General features: G+C 42.4%; 1 protein-coding gene across 1 annotated transcript in view; it reads right to left on the bottom strand.

Moving 5' to 3' along the window:
• BMP7 (bone morphogenetic protein 7) overlaps positions 1 to 26,340 on the bottom strand; it is a 46,170-nt gene extending 19,830 nt beyond the window's left edge. The window contains exons 1-2 of the mRNA XM_009274050.1: positions 26,097 to 26,340; positions 1,165 to 1,357 (exon numbers count right to left, since the gene is read on the bottom strand). Of these exons, the coding sequence (XP_009272325.1) occupies positions 1,165 to 1,357; positions 26,097 to 26,286 (383 nt within the window). The 5' untranslated portion in view covers positions 26,287 to 26,340. The remainder of the gene's footprint in view (positions 1 to 1,164; positions 1,358 to 26,096) is intronic.
• Positions 26,341 to 26,346: the final 6 nt, after the last annotated feature.

Below are 26,346 nucleotides of genomic sequence, written 5' to 3'. Positions count from 1 at the left end.
TTAATATTACCATAGTCCCCAAACCCTGCAAATAATTGTGTCATTAGAAATGCCAAGAGAACCATGAGTTTTGACCCATAAAATTGGAATTTCAGATGTGGAAGAAAACACACCCGTATTTAAATACTTTTACCATACAGCAAAGCTGGTAGAAATTCTCACCATTTAAAAATGTTGATAAGCTTTCCTGTCATATTTTAATGGATCAAAAAATGCAAAACATTTTTTTCTGCATTTTTATTAGCTCTTATAAAAATATAAAGCCTCCTTTTTAAATCCCTAGTGTTTCTCTTTTCATAAACCTAAATTAGGGCTGTAGTATTATTACCCCATATTTAGTAGTCCTAGAGAATAACTTCTGACCAGCATATGACTGTAAATACTTTTCATGTAAATAAATGCAATCTCACTTTTGGTAGGATTTGTATGTAAAAGAAATATGTGCAAATGAAACTAAGTGCCTTTGATAAACGGTTTGGGATTGCTGATTAATTTGAACTAAAAACAGATGAGAAAATTGAACATATGTTCTTATTCAAGTTCCCTGGAGGATTTGTCAGGGAGCTTGGTACACATTAATAATTGCTTGGAATGGATTTAATAGCTCATCTTGTAGTTTTGCACACACAAAACAATCAGTCAATATAAAAAGCATGGTGTCATCTGTCTTTGTTAATTAGGGATCTCAAATGCCTTCGGTAATAAAGGCTAGTAATTAAGCTACAATGGGAAAGGAAGCATTCAGATGTGGGTTTGCCACCTCAGGATCCCTAAGCGGCAGGAGGAAGAGGGTAGGTCTTCCAGAAATCTTGAAATACTCTGAGTTTATGATCTTCTCCTGCACTAGCACACAGCCAGGCTTGTTTGCTGCTCAGCTACCGGCTGCTCCCAGGGACAAGAGTGACAGCGCTGGGGATGCTCCTTGGGGCACGCGGAGGCTCACAGGGCACCTTCTCCCCATGCCTTTGGTGGCTGACCAGACATGGCAGCTACGTGCCCACTGCATTAGCATCGACTGAGACTTCACTGTACAACCCTGATGCCTAAGCCCAGCTCTTCAGCCACGTTTGATGGCACCAGTATTTCTAAAAATATTGGACGTAACTTTTTAAAGGAACATACTGTGCTTGCACGTTCATCGGGATTTGCCTGTGGGTCACTCACCTTCCCGGGTGCTCCTGGAGTACCTGGTAGACACTAATCTGGAACGTTTCGTTATCGAAGCGTTCGCGGATGTAATCCTTATATATCCTGAACTCAGCAGCCGTCACCGCTTCCCCCTCTGGGATTCTGGAGAGATCAAACCTGAACTCTCGGTAGTGGCAGCGCTGATGGTGAAACTCTCTGTCATGCTCCACTGAAACAGAAAAACAGCCCATTAGCCACCTGCTTTGTTCCCTTTCCCCTCGCCATCAAACAAGCTTGTGAGTTGCCACAACAGAAAAGGGCAAGAATATCTGATTGCAGCATCTCATGCTGTTGTTCGGTTCATTAAAGCACGTAGGAAATACATGAGACTATCTGGGCTATTATACGCATATATGTGTTTATCAGACTCTCTTTGAAACAGTTTTACAGCTGGCCGGTACAGGGTGTGGGTGACCGTTGTGTTTTAATGATTTTTGGCAGCTTCGTGCTTGACAAGTGACTCTGGACATTTGCCACCGATAACGACCAAGCTGCTGTGGGAAGGAGCTGAAAGAAACAGATGGGGCTTTTCAGGAGTGCTGGTTCTTGGCCTGACTCTGCTTCTGAAAATTACACATGCACACATGCCTACCCGCACACATATATACACAAATTCCAGTCCTTGAGGCTTTTCGTGCCAGTGACCCACATTCAGTGCCAGCTGAATTCATCACAAACTCACAGCCCCGCTCCAAAGGGTCAAAGCTTTCATTTTAAAGCATCTGTAGTGATCAGAGCTGTGAAGCAAATGTTCAAAACGAGGACCTTCTTCCAACTCCCAACCCTGACCATGAAATAACACGAAGTGCCAGAGTCCTCCCAAAACAGTGTTAGGACAGTGCGTTATCCCACCGAGTGACAGGTCTGCCTGCCTTCTGATGGACAGCTGATGGTCTCGTGTAACACTGCTTGTGGATATTGAAGCTGAGGGTCAGTGATGTGAAGAAACAAAGATTTCAAGACTGTCCTCTAGCAAGGGGGAGGAGAGGTATCAGTGCCCCATCCCAGCACATGAAGTGAAGCACCCTTCTTGGAACAAATTCCAAATTAAATAGACAAGCCGGACAAAGGAAAATGGGGAAACAGAGATATAAGGGATGAACTGACTCGCCAGATGTCACACTGCACGACATTTTAAGAGCTGAGATTTGAACCAGGGACTTCCCTTATGTCCCAGTCCCATCGTCTGTCCACTTGACCTCCCTGCAGCTCGACTGCACAATTCAAGTAGTTAGCTCTGAGATTTTCTTGGCAAAGAATGTGTGTCTTTCTACAGGCCTGATTCTCTTCTGGCAGCAGTAAATCCATTGTGTAAATCCATTGACTTAAATGGAATTACTCCTGAAAAAGAGGAGTTTCAAGCCTGAATCTGGAACGTGCTATTTAAATTTACAGCGCTGCACGGTACAGATGTATATCAGCACTCACGAGGGCCTCCCCTGTGGCAGGGACGGAGTGTGGGGAGCCTCCAGGAACCGGGCTGTGTCCAAGCACTTACACAGAGCAGGTTCAGCGCTGCTTTGCTGGCCAAGATTCAGCAGCTGGCCACGGGCTCTTCTTCCTCTCGCACATTGCTTCTGCAAGGAGTCCAGGGCTCACAGTTTGCCACTGTATGATTGCTGTTCAGGGAAATACTTCAGAGGTCTTACTAATAGCTGGGATTCATCTTAGAGGAGTTTTTTGGGTATGAAACCCCTAAACTTTCCAAGACAAAGGCCATTAAGTTCAGCAAATGGTTTTATAGGTTGAGCAGTCTTAGTGTGCACTGAATGAACAAAGTTACAGTTGCACCTCTAGCTATAACATCTCGCACAGCCTCAGGAAGATCACTCAGTCTCTCACACCCTGAAGTGGGGGAATATTGTGAATATTCACCAGTGTTTGTAAAACACTTGGCAGGCTAAAACTGCCCTGTAAGTGCTAGAACACTATTAAACGTGCCTCAATCCCTTTCCTCCAAAGTATTCTCAGCAGAATAAGATATAAAGAGTATGATTTCAGTCTCAAAGGAATTTGTCTGCACCTAAATTATAGAGGGGAGGAAAAAATATTTTAATATGGAATAGCTCCTTTAACCACAACTATAGAAGAATGAATATAATGTTGTGTGGTTTTAGTTATATTACGGATAACATTACCAGCAGGGTGTATTATAGAGAGGTCTAGCAGTAGGATGTACCAATATGATTTGCTTCCAAAGACATGGGAAGGCTGAATTTTCAAAGGAAGGTGGTTGCATCTTTTCAGTGTACCTATGTGATGACAACTACATCGGCCAACACTGGTCTTTAGCCGCACTTCATACACAAAGTCTGACAACAAACACATGAAGATGAAACTTTTTTGGGTGCTGCTAGAGTTCACAGTGATTCCCACTGCAGAGCTCTAGAAAAAATGTGTCATATTAGTAAGAAAAATTAACGGCCAGGGTCATAAAATAAAGAGCCCTGAAGTTTGAACTTTCCCATGCTTTGCAGATGTTTGGATATAGGGTTTTGGCCTGAGCCATCTTTAGTGTTAAAGCAAACATTCCTGTGGCTATAGTCATTAAGATCATGAAAATATGTGGATATGTAACTGAAGAAAGAATCCCAAGAAACCCTTCAACTCAGTGTTTATTGTTTTTCCCCTTTTTCTTTGCACTCTGGACCTATCTGCTGACCCAGAAGTAACAAATCCTTTCAGAACTAATTTATGAGAAACACTGACCCTGAATCAACATCTGTTAGATGACTGCAGTAAATCTTATTACATAATTAAACAGCAAAATCTACGTTAAAATAACGTTAAGGGTCTGACTTGAACTCATAAAAGCAAGACTCTTCATTATGAAGGCTGAAATCCTATCCTTAATTCATGCTGCTGTGCATTGGTATTTGTGAACATATGGTACAGTATATATGATCGCGCACTTTTTGTAGACCCCAGTATACAAATACCATAAGCACAACAGCACGAGGTAAGCAAGGGAGCGCTCAAGAAGTCTGAGTTTCCCGGGTTTGATAGGTATTAGTCAGACATTTGACAATACTGCAACTGGGTAGTTTCCAATTAATTACCTGAGGAGTTTGAAGGGGGGGAGTGTTTTTTAGTGTGTGGGTTTTTTTAAAAAAAAGAGGGGGTGAGATAGTGGTATTTTAAGTGCTCACTGAAACAGTTAAGAGAATTGCTACAGCTCTGAATACAACTGTAGTTTCCCCATTAGATCTATAAAATCCATGATCCCTATTGTCATAACATACTATAATGAGAACCTTTTGGTCATTCTCGAAGGACTTAATCTCAGCTGTTTGTCAGCCATTATGTGTTAAATGCTTCCTTAAAAATCATCAAGCAATATGAATATTTGCTGGGTATACTTAATAGCCCTTCTGCCCAAAGAACTTGAATTCATGCTTGTCCCAGGTTCATAGTTCTTACAAATCACTACTACCCAGAGGCTTTTGGTGAATGGTTTTAGCCCAGTTCCTGATTTCAAACACTGGAAATTCCAGCTCAGAAACTGTCACAATTCAAATGCCTTGGCAAGGCAGCTGCTTGGAGAGGAAGCCAAAGCTCTGGATGTGCAACCAAAGGTTGTAAAATATGAAAAGGAAGAACACCCTTGAAAAATAATTCTGCTATGAAGCAGACCGTGTGCCTTAGCTGTGGGAAAACAGTGGATTTCCTCTCCTAAGAAACAATCCAAAGTCACTCACAGGTGACGCATGTGTAAATGTGTGCCTCCCCTCATTTCTAGAAGTGGTATTGCATTTTGGAGGCACAACCACTGTAGCCAAATTATGACCTAATTTAACACATGGCTCAAAATCTGCTGGTGCAAAGTAACTCTTGGGCATGGTGAGTGTGGCAGTTAATCGTAGCTCCGGTAGACGGGGATCATCAGACACTCCCTTTGGCACAGTCCTTTGAGAAAGGAAATGTCGAGACGATGGGACATGGGAGCTGCAGGATGGAGGTGGACACAAATTTATGAGAAAATAAGCAAGACACCAAAAAGTGTGCTGGACAATTAAGGTGATCCAACCAAAACAAGCACATGTCTTAGGTTAGTGCTTATCAGTAAATTTGCCACACCTCTGTTGCAAATATGCAAGTAAGCTCAGCATCTTTGAAAGTCTGGCCTTGACTATCTGTCCACAATCTGAATGCTGCACAGACTGCGCTCGTCTACCTGATACAGATAGGGGTCTGATCTCTCTGAAGTCTATTGTCTCTCCAAACCGACTCTGTTGTGGCATTATTGTGATGCAAGAGGAGGCAGGACGGCACAGTTGTGCAACAACAGGGATGGTTAAAAGAAAACAGGATGGATACATGTGCTCAGGTGTGAAGTAGCCAGGTATCAGATCCGAAAATATGGGAAAGCTGGAGATAAAATGTCAACAAATACTTGGTACTTGTTTTGACATGTCCTAAAGTGTACTCTTCAGATACAAAACTTGAAAACATTAAGATGCAGGGATGCAAAAGTGTAGTTGTTGACACCTAGAACTTGGAGCTATACAATTGAAACCAGTACTAAAAAAGTAACGTTGGACAGAAAAGCTTGTGATCCTGGTTTAACACCCCAGGGTACCAAAACTTCTAAAGCAAATGACACATCAGCATAAAGCTGGGAAACTTGAACTGATCCCATGTTTGGTCATTTTCACAGCAAAATATGTTGAGACTAGAAATAAGAGCCCCAACTATTTTCAGCTTCTTTGTAAATCACTACTGGTAAGTGAAAGGCCAACCTGAGCTGATTCTGTAAACATGGGTCGGACCACTGGTTTTGTAACACGGATTGATGGTAGGCAAGGCATGATACATGACAGCAAAGATTATGTTGAGACATAGCGTGCAGTAGTTATTACTTCTCTACACATACCAAAGAAACCAAAACTTGACATAGCGTGCAGTAGTTATTACTTCTCTCTACACATACCAAAGAAACCAAACTGTTTCAGCCTTAGTACCAAGCGCAGTAGCACAATGTCAACCACTAACTCCATGTGTCAAGCAAAGAACCAGTGAATCACAGCAATCATTTTCCAAGAATGACTGTGTTAAAAAATAATTATTACAGAAGCGTTAAAGAGCTAATCCAAACCCCAGAGAGGTCAATAGAAATATTTCCACTAATTTCAATGGATTTCATGAGAGGCCTTACTTTTGCCAATCTACCTACCCAAGTATTTTTACGCTTTTGTTTTCTGAAGATGTAAAAAATCTTTTTCACAAGCAAAGTAAACACTAGATGAATAGGTTCTGTGAATAGGCTGCCAAACTGGAAAAGCTTCGGTAATTCCATACCACCTCCTCCCTGGCACATTTGGGTGATGCACTTGGAATAGATTTTGAATATTTAAACAAGTAAAAACTTAAATTTTCCTTTAACACTTTCACCTGATAATATGTTAATTGTTTTTATAAGGCACTTTAAGAGTAGTTGTCTCATTTATTGTAGTGCTCACAACAATTAGAGTGCTACTTGTTTCTCATTTACAATGAAAAAAAGCACCAGAAGGAATGTGCAGTAGGGTGTCTGTAACTTCTTCGCTCCCAAAAAAGGCCAGAAGGGATTTGTAAAGGACTTTAATCTCAAATAGATTAAAGGTCCTGAATTCCTGAGACTGAAAGATAAGTCAAAAGAAAATAGATTCCAAAAGACAACACCCCCTCACCTCAGCCTCTTGGCCAGGCAGGAGACTCGACTGCAGAGCCATCAGCAGTTGCCTGCGAAACCCCTAAGAGATTTGGATGCCAAAAAAAATCTGCCACGCTCCGGCATCAAGGTCTAACAGGTTTTCAGAGTCTACCTGTGCCTGGCCCCAGGGACTGAAGAAGTCATGTAGGTGAGTTCAGTGGGTAGGAAAGTCTTTATCGGCTTTGCCTCTGATAGCTGCAGAGCTGCATAAAATGAGTGCTATTTCTTCAGAGATGGTTGAGGGCCGGCTGGCTTGTCCAGTGAGCCTGTGGATTTTAGCCTTAGTGTTTTCATGAAAGGGCAAACTACACTTTGAGTTACACCATTTTCACCCAGCGGCGCAAAATCTTGTTTGAATTTTCCTAGAAAAATTACCTTTAATTCCCTCCATCACTGCCCCTAGAGATCCAAGCCAAAACTTCAGAAACTCTCTTGCATCGTTTCAGTGCAGAGCACGAGATTCCTAGAAACTGGCTGCCCTGGGACCACCAGCTCCACCTGGGGTCCACAAGCATTTTTAGCCTACGTACGTTACTGCTTTCAAAGGGAAGGTCCACTCCTATCTACTGCTTCACCCTGCTGTCTCCCTTGGGTAATGGATTCAACTGGAGAATAATTTTCCCTTTCTCAGATGACTTTTCAGGTGGATCCCGTCCTCGCCCGGCTCACCGCGGTGCCCCAAGAGCAGTGGTGGCAGGAGAAGGACCGGGGACCTCCCAGCACGGCGGGAGGGAGGGCTGGGCCACCCCTGGGACTCGGGGCTTGCGGCGGTTGTGAAACTGCGCTGTAAATTTTCAGGATGCCAAATTTGAAATCTCTTGATGGGATTCTAATTAACAGGCATTAAATGTTCCCTTTAGAAATTGCACTTCTTTGTCTCTAAATTGGTGGATAAAACCATGTCACTTATGAAATATAGGCCTCTTCTCCTTATGTTAGTGAGGTTCAAGAAGGAGGAAACCAATTAGGGGAAGGATCCAGTGGTCTCCACAGCTGAAAGAGCCTGTTGGGCTCAGCGGGATTCCCAACTGAGCAAGAAGTGCAAGGTCAGTCCTTGTATTTTTCTGAGGAAAAGGGGGAGTATAATAAAGATTGCAATAATGTCATGCCAGGCCACAGTCTGCTAAGGCACATGTTTCCCTCCTCATTGTGCTTGACAGCAAGAGTTACAGGGGCAGTGGCAGTAAATTTATAATGGCAAGAATTTGGGAATGCGAAGTTCTGTGATTGGTTTTCATTTGCTTCATCCTCTTGGCTACAAGATTTACATGCTGACATTAGGCAGCTAAAGCAGCAGTTAAAGAAATATTTGAAGCAATAATAAAAGAAATAAATTGGGAGTCCTATAAATGGAGTAGAGCAAATGTCCTGGGTTGTGTGATGGGATTTTTTTTTTTTTCAGAGAGTGATAAAAACAGCATTTGGAGGGCTTTTTTACATTGGATAGTTGCAGCTCTCCAACTCATCTAAAAGCTACTGCAGGTTTTTGGAGAAACCTAAGGAAAAACAAATGCACCCTTGATTTTGGGCTGCGAGATAAGCTTACTAGAAAAATAGTCTGTGGTTTTTCTATAACTCATTAATGCATCCCATCGCCAGGGACTGCCGCCATCCTGCCACTTCTAAAAACACAGTCTGTCCTTCAGCCACGTGCCCAAGGCCCCCAGGCATTCAGGGGGGTCTGGGCTCATCTGCCAAAGCTCTGTCCTGATGGTCTCGTCCCTGTCTGCCCTTTGCAGAAGGGGCTGCTCTGAGCCAAGGCAGTGCTCAGCAAAAGGGAACCTGCACCCAGACGCTTGGTGCTCATGTACCCATTTTACAGCCGGGTAAAGGGAGGTGAAGGTGATAAGCTATTTCTTCCGTGGTAAATTCAGTGTGTGGCAGGGCAAAGTCCTGCCCCGTCTATGGGTGGAAAGCAGGACTAATGCATTAATTTCAAATGAGATGAAAACCAGGCTCCATAAATTCTGATCCCCAAGCCCAGAGGTTAGAAAGTAGGGGGATTCGAAATTCTTTAGTGCTCACTCTGCAAAGCGATCTGGGGTAAGCATTTTTGCTTCAGAAGGGGAAAAATAAAAGCCCTCTGGAGTTAATATTCTTCCTTTAGCCATCACTTCATTTTTTCAGCTTTCAGCATGAAGGTGGTGTTGCCAGCAAGACCACCTAGCCACAAACCCAGCAGGGAGCTTCCAAAATTCTTCTAAACACTGACTCCTTGTTATAAATTGAAAAGTGGTAATAGCAACAGTGCATATCACATCTGTGCCAGGCTTTGGGCCTGGGAAGGAGCACTCTCCCTACTGCTGAACACAACTTGGAAAGATCCTTTCAGTCCACACATGTATCAGCATTAGCCATTTCTTTGTCAACAAATCCCTTAATACGTACGCTTTCTATCATGTACAGATGTCCAAAAAATAATGGAATACTGTACTACAAGATTAAACACTTTAATGTCAGCATATGTGTTGCATGACTGAACAATGGTATCATTGTGCGTGTACAAACAGTGGGTTGAGGGAAGATGGGTTTAATTATCTCTGAAGCAGCAGCAAGTTCTTCCTGACTAAATTGAACTTCAGCTAGCAAGGACTGCTCAGGGCAGAAATTGGTATTTCTCTAACAAAATGCCTGGGCCCTTTCTGATGTTCTTCCAGTGTTGGGGTTAGTGTCGTACCTGCTTCAGGCAGGGCTTTGGAGAGCGATGTGGAGCCACCTGCTTCCCTGGGAGCCGTGCTGCCAAGGAACACCATGGGGGGTGAGAGGAGAGTCACCACATCCTCTTGCCCTATGTGTCACTCAGGAGACTTTTAAGTTAAAATTCCTTAGGATGGTAGATGGCAAAGGGAAAACATAATAATTGGGAGGGAAATGACAGAGAGAAGCGTGCGTGCTGCCTTCTGCATTTAGAGACATTTCCCTGCCGGGGTTTCTTTGCAGGCACTTTAAGGCAATGCTGGATGGTAAAACTATTTCTCCTTAAAGACCATCCATGAAATATGTGGGCAGGTTATGCACAGGTAATCCATTTTCTTTTCCGAGTGTGCCCTGATCGGTACCTGCTTACGCTGTGGTTTCTCTGCTGAAATCAGAGCCAGACTAGATGAAAGGTATTGTGAAAAATTTACACGTGGGACTGCTCTGTGAACACAAAACTCTCCTAATAGTAAACAGACCAACTGTGGTGCGAATCCTGATGCTGAGTTTGCAGTGTCTGTATGTGTATCTGGGGAAAGCAAAGTTAAATAAGCAGGGAAGAGTTGTGTTTCTTCAGAATACCTTATTCACAGCCTTAGCATGTGAAACACGGCAGCACATCGTGCTGCAATCCATCTCCAGCTGCTGTAACGCACTTAGGATTGCTGCGGGATTTGGGGTGTGTGAGGGAATGGAGAAATGGGGGGGCGACAGGGGAAAGAAATAAATGGGAGTTGATGAAGTTGTTCCTTTAGACAGACTCCCTCTATTTCTACCTTCATCTTCCCGGAATCCAATATAAGGAAATCTCCCGCAGGGCCTCCCTTCATCAGCCTCTCAAATCTCGTTTCTCTTTGCCCCTTCACCGGGAAGGGGGAACCCAGGACAGTGCTGACCTGGGGATTTGTCCCCAGCAGCTCTCCCTTTCCCAGCACCTTGGGGGTGGTATTTTTCCAGAGACAGAGAGGCACACTGGGGACTGTGGTGATGCTGCAAAACGTGGCTCCTCCTATGTCTTCCCAACTGGCCAGAGCTGTGGCCATCACAAAGCATCTCAAGCTCTCGTGTGGTCACTGGGAGAGGGGTTAACTGAGGCTGGTATTTACCCTCGACAGACTGCACCACCGACAGGTTGGGGCTCTTGCTTCTCTCTGTGTATCTGAAAGATGGGGATGGACCTGGACAGCAGCTCAGAGCCGGGGACTCCTGCAGTTCCCTGCAGGGACCATGGGCTGCACAGGGCAGGCTAAGGCAGCTGCAAAGCTTCCTGCCCAACAAAGGCAATCTTAGCTCTTCTCTACACCCTCCTCTAGAAACGTCCCTGTAGTCAAACTGAGCAGTGAGCAAAATGACAGAGAGAAGCTCATCATTACTGCTGCTTTCTTTTCTTTGTCTGCACCGTAATGCATAGCATGGAATATCGCAGCCTAAGAGCAGAGGCGATGCTGCTGTCTAATACATCCCCTAAACCCTAAATCCTCTGGATGCAGCTGTGAGAGGTTATGTGAAGATGCAGGAATACATTTTTCTTTTCCCTCTTTGAACAGAGATGACTGCTATATTACACTGCGCTCTCTCTCTTTCTGTAATTTGGGGGACAGCAAGGCTGCTTTCCTGGTGCTGTGAAATCAGTGAGCTGTATCTGGTGAGGTTAACTTCACGGGGAAGCTGTGCCAGCATTAGGTGTGAACTCCAAGTCACACATTTTGCCAGTGCATCCAAGGGTCAAGGAGATAGTGGCAGCCTGGGGAGAAGGGGGAGGAATCAGGGACGAGGGTCAGGTGGTGGAGACCGAGGCGGCAGCCGCAGCACAGAAAAGGGTAGTACTGGTCTAGAGGAGAAAGCAGGGTGATGGGTGCCTCAAGGGGGAGGAGGTTGCAGAGCACAAAGAGGGAGAAAAGTTAGTGACAATATGGTTCATTGAGAAAAATAATCCCCCAGTCCAACAAGCAGACAAATGGGGCCCAAGGTGCTTCCTGCAACCTGCTCTGAGGCCGGAGGCCTCTCAGAAAATCACTGATGCAAAAACCAGCAGTCTGCCCTGTCTGCTTGTACACACAGTGTTGAGCAAATGGAAACACATCCCCAGGCCCAAGGAAGGAGAGACAAGTGGCTGAACAGATCTGGTCAGAAATAATGTGTATTCAGCTAGGGAAGATAAGAGGCAGCACGAGAGACTACTACAGGGAAACCTAAAATGGGCTATTTGGGATGAAATGCAAAATTTGGAATAAAAAGATCCAGGTCATTCTTGAAAGCTTCCAAGTGTGAAACAGTTCTTCAGCTTGGACCAAATTTCAGATCAGGGGGAAGGCAAGAAAGTTTCCCTGAAAGGTTTTTAGCCAGCTCTAACCTAACCTCACATAAAGGAAGACAACCCACTAGTGACTGGTAGTCAGGAAGGGTGCTCATCCTCGGATGGTGAGGGCAGCAGCACTGCAAGCTTCCCTGCTCTTCTGAGGGTGTCTGCTCATACCCCACTATCTGCACAAGGGAAGGAAGCTGGGAGCCTGCAGCACAGGCACCTTGATCTGCAAGAAAGCATGTGCAGAAGACATGCAAAGCAAAAACAAATCGTGATATAGTAACTCTTCAATGCAATGATTTGATCATGCAGAGATGCGACAGCATCAAATTATGCTCTTGCATTCCAGTAAATACACTGGGGCAAAGTAAGAAGGCTTCAAATGTATTTGATAAATTAGATACTGGTCATAATAAACAGCCTGAGCCAGTAATCTTGGGAAGGTCACTGCGCAAGCGTCTCTGATGTGTTTATACAAAACAGACAGAAATGGCTAAACGTAACACCAATGCCCTGGAGAGTGCGTTCATCCACTGTTTGCAAGGCCAGACTCCTCTGCCCTACACTGGGGCAGTAGGAGAGGATATTGCCTACCAACTGAGTTTCATTTTTTTCCAAATCTTGCTTCCAGAGCATCAAGAACTTTATGAAAGTTGTGCTCGTAAACTGATGCTTTTCAAGCTTATATGCTGCTAATTATCTTCCACTTCATGATTTTTTCAAGTGGCCTTCTGTTCCTTATTACTATTGGTGTATTATTATATAGGATAAAGTTACTTAATACAGCAAAAGATTCAACAACATTTGCAAAACTGATACAGAAGGAAGGACTGGATTCTAGACTGGTACAGCTGGTTTAAGGTATTTTAGAAGTAAATGAAATCAAATGAGAATTTATAATCCTTCCTGAGGTCTGGATTCCATCAGACTAAACTCATTAGGCATTAAGGTGCAGGTGCAGCTAAATAAAGGATTGTTCTGCTTTCCTTAATACCATAGATTCACATCTTGAGTTCAAAATAAAAGTCTTTTAAAAGCACATGTATATATCGTGCATCTACTGGCAACACTTGAAAGAGAAAGTTCAGCTGATGGAATCTTAAATGCCTCATTTTTGTCAAAGGAATGTGCCCGTTTCTGCACCGGCCGTGCTAAGGGACACGAGTGGAGAAGTGACTGCACATTGGCCTCTTAAGGCTTATTCATTTCATTTGCATTAGACTTCCTTTCATCTACTGAGCAGCTGCCGAAATAAATAACATAAATCTAATTAATCCTCCTTTAATATTGTATTGCCACAACAACACCAGCATCCCCCCAAATATTCCAGAGTTTGGGTCTACACCTGCACAGGCTCTCTGGGAGGAACACGGCGGGAGTCACAGGCGCAGGGAATTGAGCCTTTTTTGTGGTTTACTGTGATAAAAGGAAATAATTCAATAACCAGTTTGCCAGGTCTGAAACCATATGACTTGTTGGATTTCTTAGCTGAAATCCCAGATTCTGGTTTTGTTGAGAAAGTAGTTTGTGGGATATTACAAAATAACCAGTCGATGTCAGACATGCGGCCATCAGATAAGAATCTCAGCCTTTGATTGTAATCAGCAAAATTTCAACTTGGAATGTATACACTCCGAGCTGTGCCATAAGACCGCAATCGGCTGGACCTTTTGAGCTTGTCTATGCAATAACAAACATCTGCGCCTTTCTCGGTCAGGCAAGCGCTGGGAGATTAGGGGGCAACAAACTATTCAGCAGAAAGGTCCGTCTGCCCTGGAGGGGAAATCCCTGCAAGAGCAGAGCTCGTCTTGCATCCTACTGTTACATCTATTGCGTGTTTTTCAGGTGTTCTGTATGTGGGAGGTCCAGTGATATTAACACAGTTTATAAACCAGGATTATTAGATAGAAATACAGTGTTTGGAGGGATGGGAGGAAACATTTTGGAAAATAATTATTAGAGACCTCAATTACTGCCTAAAAAGATACTCCAGAGTGCCCTTTCTCATGAAAGTGGGACTGTGTGACCTATTTCACATTTTTCTTTGAGATCATCATGTTTCCTCTGTGCTGCCAAGATAGCTGAGATCAGGTGGGGCACTGAGCACAGCCTCCCGGGTTTGGGAGACGGGAACTGGAGAGGAGGTCATTGCCCAGCAGCGGTCCTTGCTGCCAACCACCGCACATCCACTCGCTGTCTTTTTGCCTTGTAGCTTATGCATACGATCTTTTTGCTTTCTAGGAATGTTTGCAGTGCAACACATTTATTTTTACGGAGAAACAGGCAGGGGACTGTTTATTCTTTTAATAATTTGGTATATGGGTCTGAGAACTATGAATATTAAAGATCCCTAAGTTGATGACATCCACATATATTTCTGTTGGTAGATGTAAAATGCTAGTGTCTTAGAGTGATGGCAAGTTTAAACTATTCTTTCAGAAATGTCCTCAGGAAGACATGTATATATATATATATGCATTTATAGAGTGGGTGCATGAGTCCCCTTTACACTTTAAATGTTGGTGGCCAACACCCCAGGCATAACAGCATCTGAAGGTTAGGGGAAGATTTATTTTCAGTTTAATTCCCACCCACGATCCCTATTATACAAGAGGGATTTTTTTTTTTGGTACAAGATAAGCCCGTCATGACATCAGCAGCACCTAGCCCTGCATACCACACTGCGGATCGCAGGGCTGGATTCCTGACACTGAGCCTCTCACTAGGGTTGGGCCATCCAGGCCTCCTGAGTCAGCCCCTAACAACAACATTTTCTGTTTTGTTTTGGGTTTTTTGTGTCTTCAAACACAATTTTGCAATTGCAGTTCTGGGGTAAAAGATCAGCTGTTGTAATACACCCTCACGTCCTCACATTGGTTTGGTATGAATGAAGGGAACGCAGTTCATGTCCTGTTGTGCACAACTATTAAAAATAGCACAGAAATGAGAGTATGGCGTTTATGAAAGTGTCTCTCAAGGAGCAGGAACACGGATCATTCTTCTCCAGCTCGGTCTCTTGCCTACCAGTCACTACCCTCAGCTGCTGGACTACAACTGCCAATATGGGGAGGAAAGACTTTCAGAGTATTAGACACACTGACTTAGATTTTCCCCTACTCTGTAATATTTTCAGTGAAACGGCTCTCATCTCACAGTTGTGGACTAATGAGCAAAATGACAGTTACTGTTTTCTGAAAAAATATTTGGGGTTTGCTTGAACGTGTTCCTGCATCATTCTGTATCCTTTCATGTATTTCTGTATTCCCTGTGTCAGGTTTTAATGTGGCATAACGGTCAGAGATTTCTGTGGATATGGAGTCTAATACTCCTCTAATTTGATTATAATGCATGCCACTGAGTTGCAGGAACGGTTGTATTCAGAGGTCAAAGTTGTGTTCACACCAATGAGAGAAGTTTTACACCACATGTCCGATTAGCTGCTCCTTTTCACCTGTCTCAGGAGACAAATGATTCATCACGTAGTGCTGAAATATCTTCATCTTCTGATTTGGGCCAAGATTTAAAAGAGTGGTTACTGAAAAGCTGCTTTTTGAGTTGAAGAGAAAGATCTGTGCTGAATGATTCTTTTTCAGCTCTTCTCTTCTGCAGTTGATTACAAGTATATTTGTGTAATTAGGGGGCCCAGTAGTAATGTTGTTAAAATACAAGTGGGCACATTTATTGTTTCCTCCAAAAGGAAACAACCAATCTCCAGCAGTTCTGGTTTTTCCCTGTCTCAGCTGACCATTTACTGCTTTATGTAGCTAGCAGATTGTGAGGCTAAAGTTACTTCTTTTTTTTTTCTTTCTATTTCTTTTTGTTAAAAAGAAAAAAAAAATCCCCTCCTTCTTAACAAATTAGTGCTGAAATATCTTCATCTTCTGATTTGGGCCAAGATTTAAAAGAGTGGTTACTGAAAAGCTGCTTTTTGAGTTGAAGAGAAAGATCTGTGCTGAATGATTCTTTTTCAGCTCTTCTCTTCTGCAGTTGATTACAAGTATATTTGTGTAATTAGGGGGCCCAGTAGTAATGTTGTTAAAATACAAGTGGGCACATTTATTGTTTCCTCCAAAAGGAAACAACCAATCTCCAGCAGTTCTGGTTTTTCCCTGTCTCAGCTGACCATTTACTGCTTTATGTAGCTAGCAGATTGTGAGGCTAAAGTTACTTCTTTTTTTTTTCTTTCTATTTCTTTTTGTTAAAAAGAAAAAAAAAAAATCCCCTCCTTTCTCTTAACAAATGCTGGATTTTTTAAGGATACGGTCAGAAAGGGGAACTTAAACCCAGCATGATGTTTATAGTGCCACACAAGCTTCAGGAAAAGTGATGTGCAGTACTCTTTGTTAACATCTAAAAAGTCCCTGTGGGATTATAATTACTGCACAGTAATAAACAAATAAAAGTAGCAAGATTAAAATGTTTATTTTAATCTTTTAAATAAGTTTTAACCTTGAGAACCAGGGGAGGAGCAGCTTGCTAGCATCGAGCACGTGGGTAGAACAGGTACGATTAGGAATTGATTCCTGTTGGGGGTGAGTGATTATCATTCGTGGCATTATAGATACTTGGCTGATGTAAAGAAATTGTTGTTAAAATACTGATACAAAAGTATTTGAACATTACTAAATTGTAAGCACCAGAATTCAGAATTTCTAAATTACAGTAATTTTTAATCTTCCATTTAAATGATAAACCTGAACTTGCTTTCCCTCGGGGTGCCAAAGGACTCGTTAAAGTCAATGGGCGTTTCAGGTACACAAGCAGTGAAATACTGCCAGCCCTGTTCCTAATCCTTACTCGGTAAGAAACTTGTCTCTCCATCGGAATTATAACTCCCAACTGCTGATGCTGTATTATTTTATGAGCATTTTTTAGTAGTTCTCCCAGGGTTCTTCTGGTCTCTTTTAAAAAGTTTTACTGCCACTGTGCTGCGGGAAGAACAATTGGTAAGATCAGAGGACCGAGGCAGCCCCACCGGTGCCGACGAAACGAGGTGGCTGAAGGCAGGATTTGGCCCAGTGGCTTTAGTAACAGAGTCAAAGCTCGACCTGATTTACAGCCCCCAAAACTTGGTACAGACACTCTGCCAGCTCCTCAGATGGTGTCAATTGTGGTGACTTCACTGCTGGGGTGGCCTTGTGCCAGGTCGCTCCAGCTGAGGATATTGCCTGGTGACATCAGTGGCTTTGCGTGGAGGTGTAATTCAGACCAGCATCGCGCGTTGGGAGGTTGCAGCCTAATGAGAGGAAACTTTTTGCTCATTTGAAAGGCAGTTGTGCACAACAGGCAAAACTTCAAAAAATGATGCGCTGCGAGATTATCGGCCTGATCAGCGCGATAGTGTTCCCTCGTCATAAAGAGCCTAAGAAGGCACTTGCTCGTTTTAATTATTATTTAGAGGGAAGCGGTGCCTTCCCTCTCCCCCTCTCCTGTTTTTTTTTAAAAGGAAGGTAGTTTTTAAGAGCTTGCCATGAAGATCTAAGTTAAAGGATTTTCTCTACTACAAAGCCTGCATAGTTTCCCAGGCCAGGTGGACCCGATAGCACTGACTGCATGCTGAAAAATCTCATCCCCACCCTTCAGGCACTTTAATTGTAAGCCTTTCCAGATACACTGGATAAACACTGTCAAAATGAACCTGAAAGGGTTGTTGTTGTTGGTTTAGCCCTTAAATAATTATGAGTTTGTCTGTCTAATTACAACATAATCTTGTTTAAACTTGGATGGCTATTTTTGCAGCATCTTGTAAATGAGGCGGAATCAGAAACAGTGAAAAACTTAAAATTTACAATTCTACTTTAAGGCAAGAAAAAAAGAATTTTTACTGCTGTAAAATTTAATTCAACCTGACAACAAAAGAGTCTAACTTGGAAGCTACTGCAGTAAGATAAAGATGATGAAGAATAGCGTGGGACCTCCGAGATGCAACAGAAACTTAATACTCTACGGATAAAATTTTTCAAACAGTTTAGAAATAGTTTAAGGTAATTTACGGGAAGACTTGAATGACAAAGCACATTACTTGAAGTGCCTTTTCTTCACTAGGCACTTTCTAAATTCTTTCTCTTTCATTTCTTTACTCTCAGGAGACTTTTAAATCCAGTGAACCAAAACAACACTTTGTTTGTTGGTATAGCGCAGGGCTGGCACAGATGGCAGACATTGCACCTGCTCCAATAAAAGGGGAAAATTGAGAGATAAACCATAGCACTCATTAAGATGAATCTACTGAAACATGAACAATTTGTATTTTGAATATCCTCCAGGAATAAAAGGAGAAATACATAAACAGACCTTGTTTTCACCATCATCAGTTTAAAATAAATCTGTTTAAAGGGAACTTCACATTTGTTTCATGTACAAAGACAGTACTTACCACTAAAGAAACTATGGTTATGCTTGACTTTCTTTAAGAAAGCAAATGATTTTATCTAGCTACTCCTATTCTTTTAAAGAAAAATTATCTATTGGCAGTTTAATCAAAATCAGTTAATTCCCCTATTCCTTAGTCGTGGCAGCTTTTTTTACTTTTACATTTTCTCATGCTGAGTAATACCACATTCTTACAATCTAGTCCATAATGATCAGAATAACAACATAAACAAAAGTCCTTCTGCTCATCTATTAATAAATAACTAAAATTATTAGGTGGGGGGAACTGTTTGGATAGTTAGCAACAAACTTACTGCAAAATAGGTTTTTTTCCTGGGCACAAGGAATATGCTATGTAATATCTGATAGGTTATTAAAAAATCTTAAATGAGAAGAAATGTTAAGTAACAGCTACTCAAAGGGTAAATTTCTTCAAACATTTGCCTTGATCATCAGTGGTTGTGCTGTTCAACATCCCATATATCTCTCTATTTCTCTCACACATACACACACAAGCATTAAATACAAAATGTCATGAAAATTCCTAAGTATCATTTAATGTTGGCAGCCCTGCACTGTAAAGCCATTTATATAAAACTGTGGTTGGCAGCTCTCACTCTTCCATGGGAACAAATTAACATTGGCATTCCAAAGACAGGAAAGTAAGGAAATTAGAAACACAGTTTATATTTGGCCAGTGCTTTGAAATACTGTACCATGCTACTGATGTCAATTAATGAAAAGCAGAATTTGCGGAGAGAGTCTGGTTTTGAAACACATTAACACACGTTAAACATGTTTGCACAGGAACTGGATTGTAAGCATCTCGGTTCCAAAACAATAAAGCAATTACACTAAAACTTGTAGTCTCAAAGTTGCCATTAATTCAATCCACTCAATCTGGATCACTGAAGGATTTTCACTGACTTCAAGATGTAGTCGACACAAATGTTTAAAAGAACGTACAAGGCACGGTATTGTGGGGCTTGCACATATGAGCTCGCACCCAAGATCCTCTTATGTTACCTGCTGTAAATCAGGTAAATTTATCTATGAAGAATGGAATTGTACAACCTATACCCAAATAAAGGGGGGCTCGGCAAACTTCGTAGTCTTCATCAACAAAATAAGGACTTCCAAAAGAGATATTTCAATTAGACTCGGTTCAAACTTTGCTACCTGCAACTTTTTTCTTAGCAAAGATGTTTACTGACAAAATCTTAAACACTTCTGGTTTTCACGTGTACACCAAAAAAATCTAGATGGCAGTTTATCTCCTGGCACAACTCCACTGACTGCAGTGGAATTACTCCAGCACGGAATTTGGCCCCGCAGCCTTTACAACACACTGTTTATTTGTACTGTGATTCAGATATTTTGATACCAGGAATCTTTCATCACTGAAGTTTCTCCATACGAAATATGTCTTGTATTAAGAAATATCAGTTTCACATTTTTGTCAAACATTATTTGTAAAATTCTGTTTGTTGCAAAGATGGGAATTCAGCTGTAGTTCAACAACATGGACTGGGCTAATAATGATAAGCAGTGACTAATAGGAGCTAGTTCATGTTTTGATTATTTGCAGCAGAGGAAGCCTCCCTCAAAAACAATTTCAAGATTAGGAGAGAAAACTGTTTGAAGCCCTAGCAGAAACTACTGCATGCTCATTATTTCAACACAGGGGCATTTCTTTGGCCCAATTCTGTTCTCAATTGTGCTAGTGTAAATCAAGAGGGAGTTTATGGGAATTACTTTGGACGTACAGTTGTATAAATGAGACCACAGGGCCAGCTTCAGTAGAAATTTGACAATTTACACCAATGAAGACCTAGCCAAGAATTTTCTCTTGGGTTTCCATTTTCCAAACATATGCGTGTGCAGAACTTTATCCATGTGATTAGTCCTCGTGAGTAGTCCCATTTACTTCAAACAGTTGTAGAATGAAAATCTTCATCCTGAAACTAATTTAAACAGCTCACTCATTTCTTTAGAAGTTCCCTCCCTTTAAAGAAGAAATATATACATATAATAGCATATTTTATTTTTATATATATATGTAGTTAATTAATGTAAGTATTTTGATGCAAGCCCCAGAGAGGAGGACTGTACCACTAGAAAGGGCTTAAAATATCATGGTCTCTTAATGCTGTGTATCAACAGGTAGTCTCTTAATCTGGCATGCTATCAAAATTTGCTTACTTGTGTTCTTGCTCAGATGACGTCATCCATCATTGCAACTTCTCACTGGTATTCATCCAGTTAGAACAATTTAGAGGCATAAAACTAAATGTGTTATCATTTTAACCACAAATTAACAGTTTCCATATAAATATTAGCATTTCCTCACTTGGCAAGGATAGATGGTTCAAGGATAGAAGCCATAATGGCCCTAACAGTATATTTGATTTAAACTAATTAAAAACAGAGGCTCTTGCAATTTAATATATTGATTTTACCAGTGGGACTTAAATCTTTTATAATAAGTGTACACAGCTGCACCACTCGCCCACCGCCACTTTTAAACCTAATCCCTGCATTCCTCCTGACAATAACATGACAGGATCCACACATCCCAGTATTAGCCTTAACCCCGGTGACACTGCCAGAATGTATTAAACTAAAACATCGCAGTGTCCTATTTAAAAGGAGCCTGTCAACAGCTCTGACTAGGCTTTAATAGTTATAATCTTTTTTTTAATTAATGTTTCCAACCACTTGTGTAACCTTCTCTCACATCCCTCCCCCCCCCCCCACCCGCAAATGTGTTTCAAGCTTATTTACAGATGAAAACTAACGCCTGGTTTCATGCTGCCTGCCCAGAGGCCATTAAACCTCCTCTGCAAAAGGAGCGACGGGGGGATGCACACACACGCACACAAGCAAAACCGACGGCAAGCAGCGCTCGGGTGCGAGCAGGTCCTGTACGCTTCACTTGTGCCTAACTCCTGTTACAAGCATCACAAGATCTGGCCATCAAGGCTTGTCTCCTTCAAAGCACTTTACAAGCCGTTGTGTTTTGGCTTTTAAACTACAGTTCCCGGAGGGGGCTTCACCTCCCCAGGACAGCCTGTGTGGGAACGGAGGAAAGACCCTGCTTCTGGGATAAATCCGCTGCAGAAGCATGCGGGCAGATGGGGACAATTTCCATGTCCTTTTTCCTTGCGCGAGGACATCTGTCCTCGGCTGCTCCATTCTCTGCTACCACCGCACCCGTATGGCAGAGGTAAATAGTTCCTGTTCTGTTCTGCCATTTTGCACCTGAAAATTAGAAAATGAATTAATTTCTCTCTAGACTAGGTCTGTACATTCAACGAATACCTGCCGGTTACTTGCTGCACGGTCAGTGTACTTCATACCTTTAGTTTGCTGCAAGCTTTCCACCTTAGCTACTCTTATGCCACCAAGCGTTGCATACATCCATACTGTCCAAAACAATTACAGGATGTACCTGTTCAGGCTCGAGAGCTTATAACAGCGCTAGGTGGAGGAGAAAAAAAAAAAAGCCGAGGGCTTGGCCTAATGTATGGACAAACCATGTGATCATGACCAGGCATCCAGGGCTAACATTTAATCTGCTTTGTTTCAAGTGGGAAATATGTGAAGATCAAATAAGTTCAAATCCAGGTCAAATATCCTTGAAAATCTTTGATTTATATAAGCAGGAAAATGAGTTTTAAAAGAAGTGATTATGAAAGGGTTACTAAAAACACAGCTGTACGCGTACTCTTATATCTGAGGCTCTCCAAAGAAAAACTGTGTGACATCTATATTAACCTTTGGCTGTACACCAATGAAGGCCTGTAGTGAGCTGGAATGCAAGGCAGCCCCTTCCAAATTTTAACACAAGCCAGGTTACAGCTGCAAATGCCTGCAGCCCGTGCTCACTTTATAAAGTATTCCCCGAAGGAAATTTTTTAACTGTTATAGAATCTTTTTCTAATACCCTACAGTGTTAAAGCCTGTTATTAAAGGGCAAAGAGATGGTTCTCTATGCCAAACACTTGTCAACAAAAAGGATAGCCAGATGGTATGAAATAAAAAGAAACTTGGGGGCTCTTCAGCTTCTTGATTTACATTAACAAAAGCCACTTTCATGTGCTCCTTCCAAGAATGACTAATTCCCCCCCCCCCTTATTTTTTGCCAGGATTAAACAATGTTGTTCATTTTATAATCAACCATGAGACAAATTAACAAATTGCGTATCACTTGTGCTGACTCTTTTAAAAAATATTCTAAGCAAGTCTGTTTACCAAGGCAAGGTTACCCACATAAGGACAACTCAATTATTTTTAGAAGAGAGGGTCTAAGTAATCTAGAGGATGTTTACTCCTTAGCTGCTGTTTATAAACTTGAAGTTAAACTTGTGCAAAAAATGCTTTGCGTTTTTTCAGTTCCTAAAATGGATCAGTTTGTAAACTGTAATTGGACAGGATCTGAAACGAAATTTCAAATACTGAAATCATAGTAGTAAATTTTATAAAATTAGCCAGTAATTAACTGGCTAACTTAGACCACTGTGGCTAAATTCTCTTTTAATTTACATGTAACTTCATTCTTGACACAAATCCATTCCCCATCCATCTTAGCACAGGTGTAAGCTAAGACAAAATGTAGCCTGTGAATTAAGTGGTTATAAATCTAAATCTAATTAATTGTCAAGATTTTACAGTAACATTACATGCTTAGTACAAAGCTCTCTGCAACATAACCCTGAAATGGAGCACCTGTATTCTGGTTCCTCCCTACCAATACCCAGTATAAATTCTCTGGAATAAATATACACAGTATCTCCATAGAAATCAATGTGGGAGGGGTTTATTGTTGGGTTTTTTACTATGTAGCCCAGTAAATCTTGCAATGTAAATCTTTTTCTTTTTTTTTTTTAAATATTTTTTCCTCTAAAGTTGTATGACTAGATAGATGAAGAATAAAGCAAAAAAGTGTATTTGTAGATTAGTAATTGGAAGCCCGGAATAGCATGTTTTATTTATTGAAATTTAAAAGTATTATTTCTGTACTCACTTTTACTTCCTCCATTCTAAGATGAGACTTTATTACGCTGTGACACTTCCTCATTGTGATGGTTCTAGTATAGTAATAAAAGCCTACCTGTGAAATGCAATGCTCACAGAGTATCTCTTACAAAACTAGGACACAGTTTACTACAGTCTGCATTTAGCAATTCAGCTCTGCTTTAAAAGGGATCATTGTCGAAAGTCTCCAAAAAAATATCAGTTCTACAATAGATCTTCTAATTTTCCCTGAATGTCATAGAAAACTGTACGTATCAAAGCAGGTGGTGTATTTGACTATATACGGGAGTGAGTGGCTGGTCTAATTCATTAAAATGTCCATAAACAAGCCTGTCTTTGTCCTATAAAGATGAAAGACCGATGACTATAATGGGATGAAAGGTGTGCACAGTGATGAAGAAAGCTATTATAGATCTACGTCCTTTTTAAACTCGTCCTGGCATGCACTGTTGACAAGGGAACAAAACAGTACAGATAAACCTCCGAAATGTGCCTCGCTGGTAATAATTCCACCTGTCCTTCTTAAAACTATTGGATTTTGCCTGCGCTCTTACTACTCACTGACCATGCTGACAGCAATTAAATAAAATGATAATTAAGTATTTTGCATAAAGAACACTTTTGGATTTCTAAGCAGACTACAAAACCCAGCAGGTTGAAATGAATGAATATATCCACTGTAGTCATCACATCGCATTGGGACGTCGATTATTGATTACGTACAGTTTATACAGGTATAACCTGCTCTATAAAAGGTTCTCACATAGAAACAGACCTATCCAAAACGTAATATTTATTTCACAGTTTATGGATCGATTACACTCCTTTTTATTCAAAAGAATCGGGGATCTGAACATTAATTCCTTTCATGTAAAACTTCCACAGGCTGCAAAGATGACTCTTCCTTGCATAGGAAGCATAGGACGGGAGCGCTGCAGTTTCACTGATGAAAGTTATGCAGTAAATAACTACACCCAAGGAGCAGAGCTGCTTCCCCAGAGCTAAACTCCCTTTCATTAGGTACTTACATGTTTCATAAAGGTTCCCTCCTCTCTACCGAAATGGAAACAGAAGTGTGAATTTCGCTATCGTTATTTCAACATCCTTTGTCTTCTGTTCAGGACTCTCCCTGCGCTCTGGCTGTACATGGTGTAGGACCCAAGAACCACAGAGAACAATGTTAGCAAGATCACTCTTATCTCTAAAGTCAAATATTTGACCGCCATTGGTACTTTTGGCTGCTCAAATATTTGATTTTAAATGTATCATTGCTGATCAGCTTAAGTATCTAGCAGCGATTAGACAAACACTGTAATTCCAAATGGAAAGCACCAGCACTCGCAGAGAGCGCAGCCCCCAGGCCAGATGTAATTCAAGGCTTCCCACTGTGAAGCTTATGGTAGTCAATAAGGAGGTGCTGCAGCTCATGCAAACTAGAGATCTCCCACAGTATCCTGTGCCTCCCTATCATGCAAGAATTGTGCCGGGATGGCTACTATGTCTAATAATTATTAACGTGTGTCACAGAGCCTTTACAGATACTGATCTTTTTCAGTTAGTTAAAGCACTGGGATTAGAGAGGTGGTGATTTAGGTGCTGATTTAATCTTTGTTGCCTCTGAAGTTCCAGACAGTGGAAGTGTCCAGAACAGTGACATCCATAAAGGTGTTAATGGATTTATTGGCGATGGGGGTGTCTGTAATCCCTAGCAGGTTACATGCCAGCGGTGGGCTCCTCTTGCTCTTTGCCTGTCCTTTTGTTTGGGACAAAGTTTGAGTTGATCTTGTTTTGGAAATACTATTTAGATTCTGTCTTGAACTTGCAGGCACCCAATCTGTACGTGTGGTGGTTTCAGAGCTGCACATGATGAGGTCTAAAAATGGATAGAGTGAACCAGGTCTATAATTATATATTTAAAATAGAATGCTCATCCCGACAATGTTTTTGTCAAATCCGGCCAAGTCAGTCCACACGGGTGTGCAATCTACAGCAAGCAAATAGAAATCAGATTGGGCCGTGGCATCCAATTAGAGAGGCCTAGTGAGCCGCATACAAAGCATGCCAACTTTCATATCATTTGCATAAACCCATCCACATGTGCTTGTGAAAAGAGGCGAGTTAGCTGCATAAACTGGGGTCAACAGAAAAAGCTGTAGGAGTAAATAAGGATTTACTGTGGAATCCCTCTCAAGCCATTAAGAAAACATGTGTGAGCAGCTCAGCCCCTGAGGCTGAGGGAACGCAGCGCTGGGATGCCGCAGGGAACTATCCGTCTCGGCAGCCCTGGTGGCTCTGCATCCCGCACAAGCACCAGCCTGGTGCTGGGAGCCGTGCCGGGACCCGTGGTCCTGCCCAGGTTTCGTGTCTTCCTTGGCGGTGCGGGATGCGGAACAGACCTGCTAATTGTCCTATTCAACTCCTACCTGCAAATCCAATTTCTGAGGTGTGACAAGTAACTATCAAAGGGAGAAGACGACAAAGAACTTAGTGTGTTGGCGTGCGGGGTGGAGCGTGGCAAGAGCCTGTGGCTGTCCAAATGCTGTGATGGAAAGTCAGAGCCTTCTTCGTGTTGCTGCCATTTAATTACCGCCTCGCAAAGCAGCCGCTTTTCCAAGGGCCGCTACCTGCCCTTCCTTGCCCAAGTGGGCTGCCACCCATCTGACCCGCTGTGGAAACAGCTTCCTACCAGGGCCACCTGTCCTCCCGTTGGCGGCCAGGGTCCTGCCCCAGCCTCCCCCCAGCACAGTTCCCCTGCCCGGTCATCCCGGACCCAGCCACAGGGCCTCGCCGAGGGCAGGCACTCACCCAAGTTGACGAAGCTCATGACCATGTCAGCCTCGGTGAGGAAGTTGCTGTCCTGCAGGCTGGCCAGGGGCGGCCCCTGGGTGCTGAAGATGGGCTTGTAGGGGTAGGAGAAGCCCTCGCCCTCCTCAGCGGCGGCCCCCGCCGCCCCCTCCTCCACGGACATGGCATTGTAGAGGTCCAGCATGAACATGGGGGCCGAGTTGTGCTTGCCGTGGAGGTGGGGCCGCGGGCGGTGCGGCAGGCCGAGGAT

The sequence above is a fragment of the Aptenodytes forsteri genome, unplaced genomic scaffold, assembly GCF_000699145.1.
Source record: "Aptenodytes forsteri isolate BGI_AS27 unplaced genomic scaffold, ASM69914v1 Scaffold159, whole genome shotgun sequence".
NCBI lineage: Eukaryota > Metazoa > Chordata > Aves > Sphenisciformes > Spheniscidae > Aptenodytes > Aptenodytes forsteri.
This window is presented reverse-complemented; position numbering and strand designations above follow the sequence as displayed.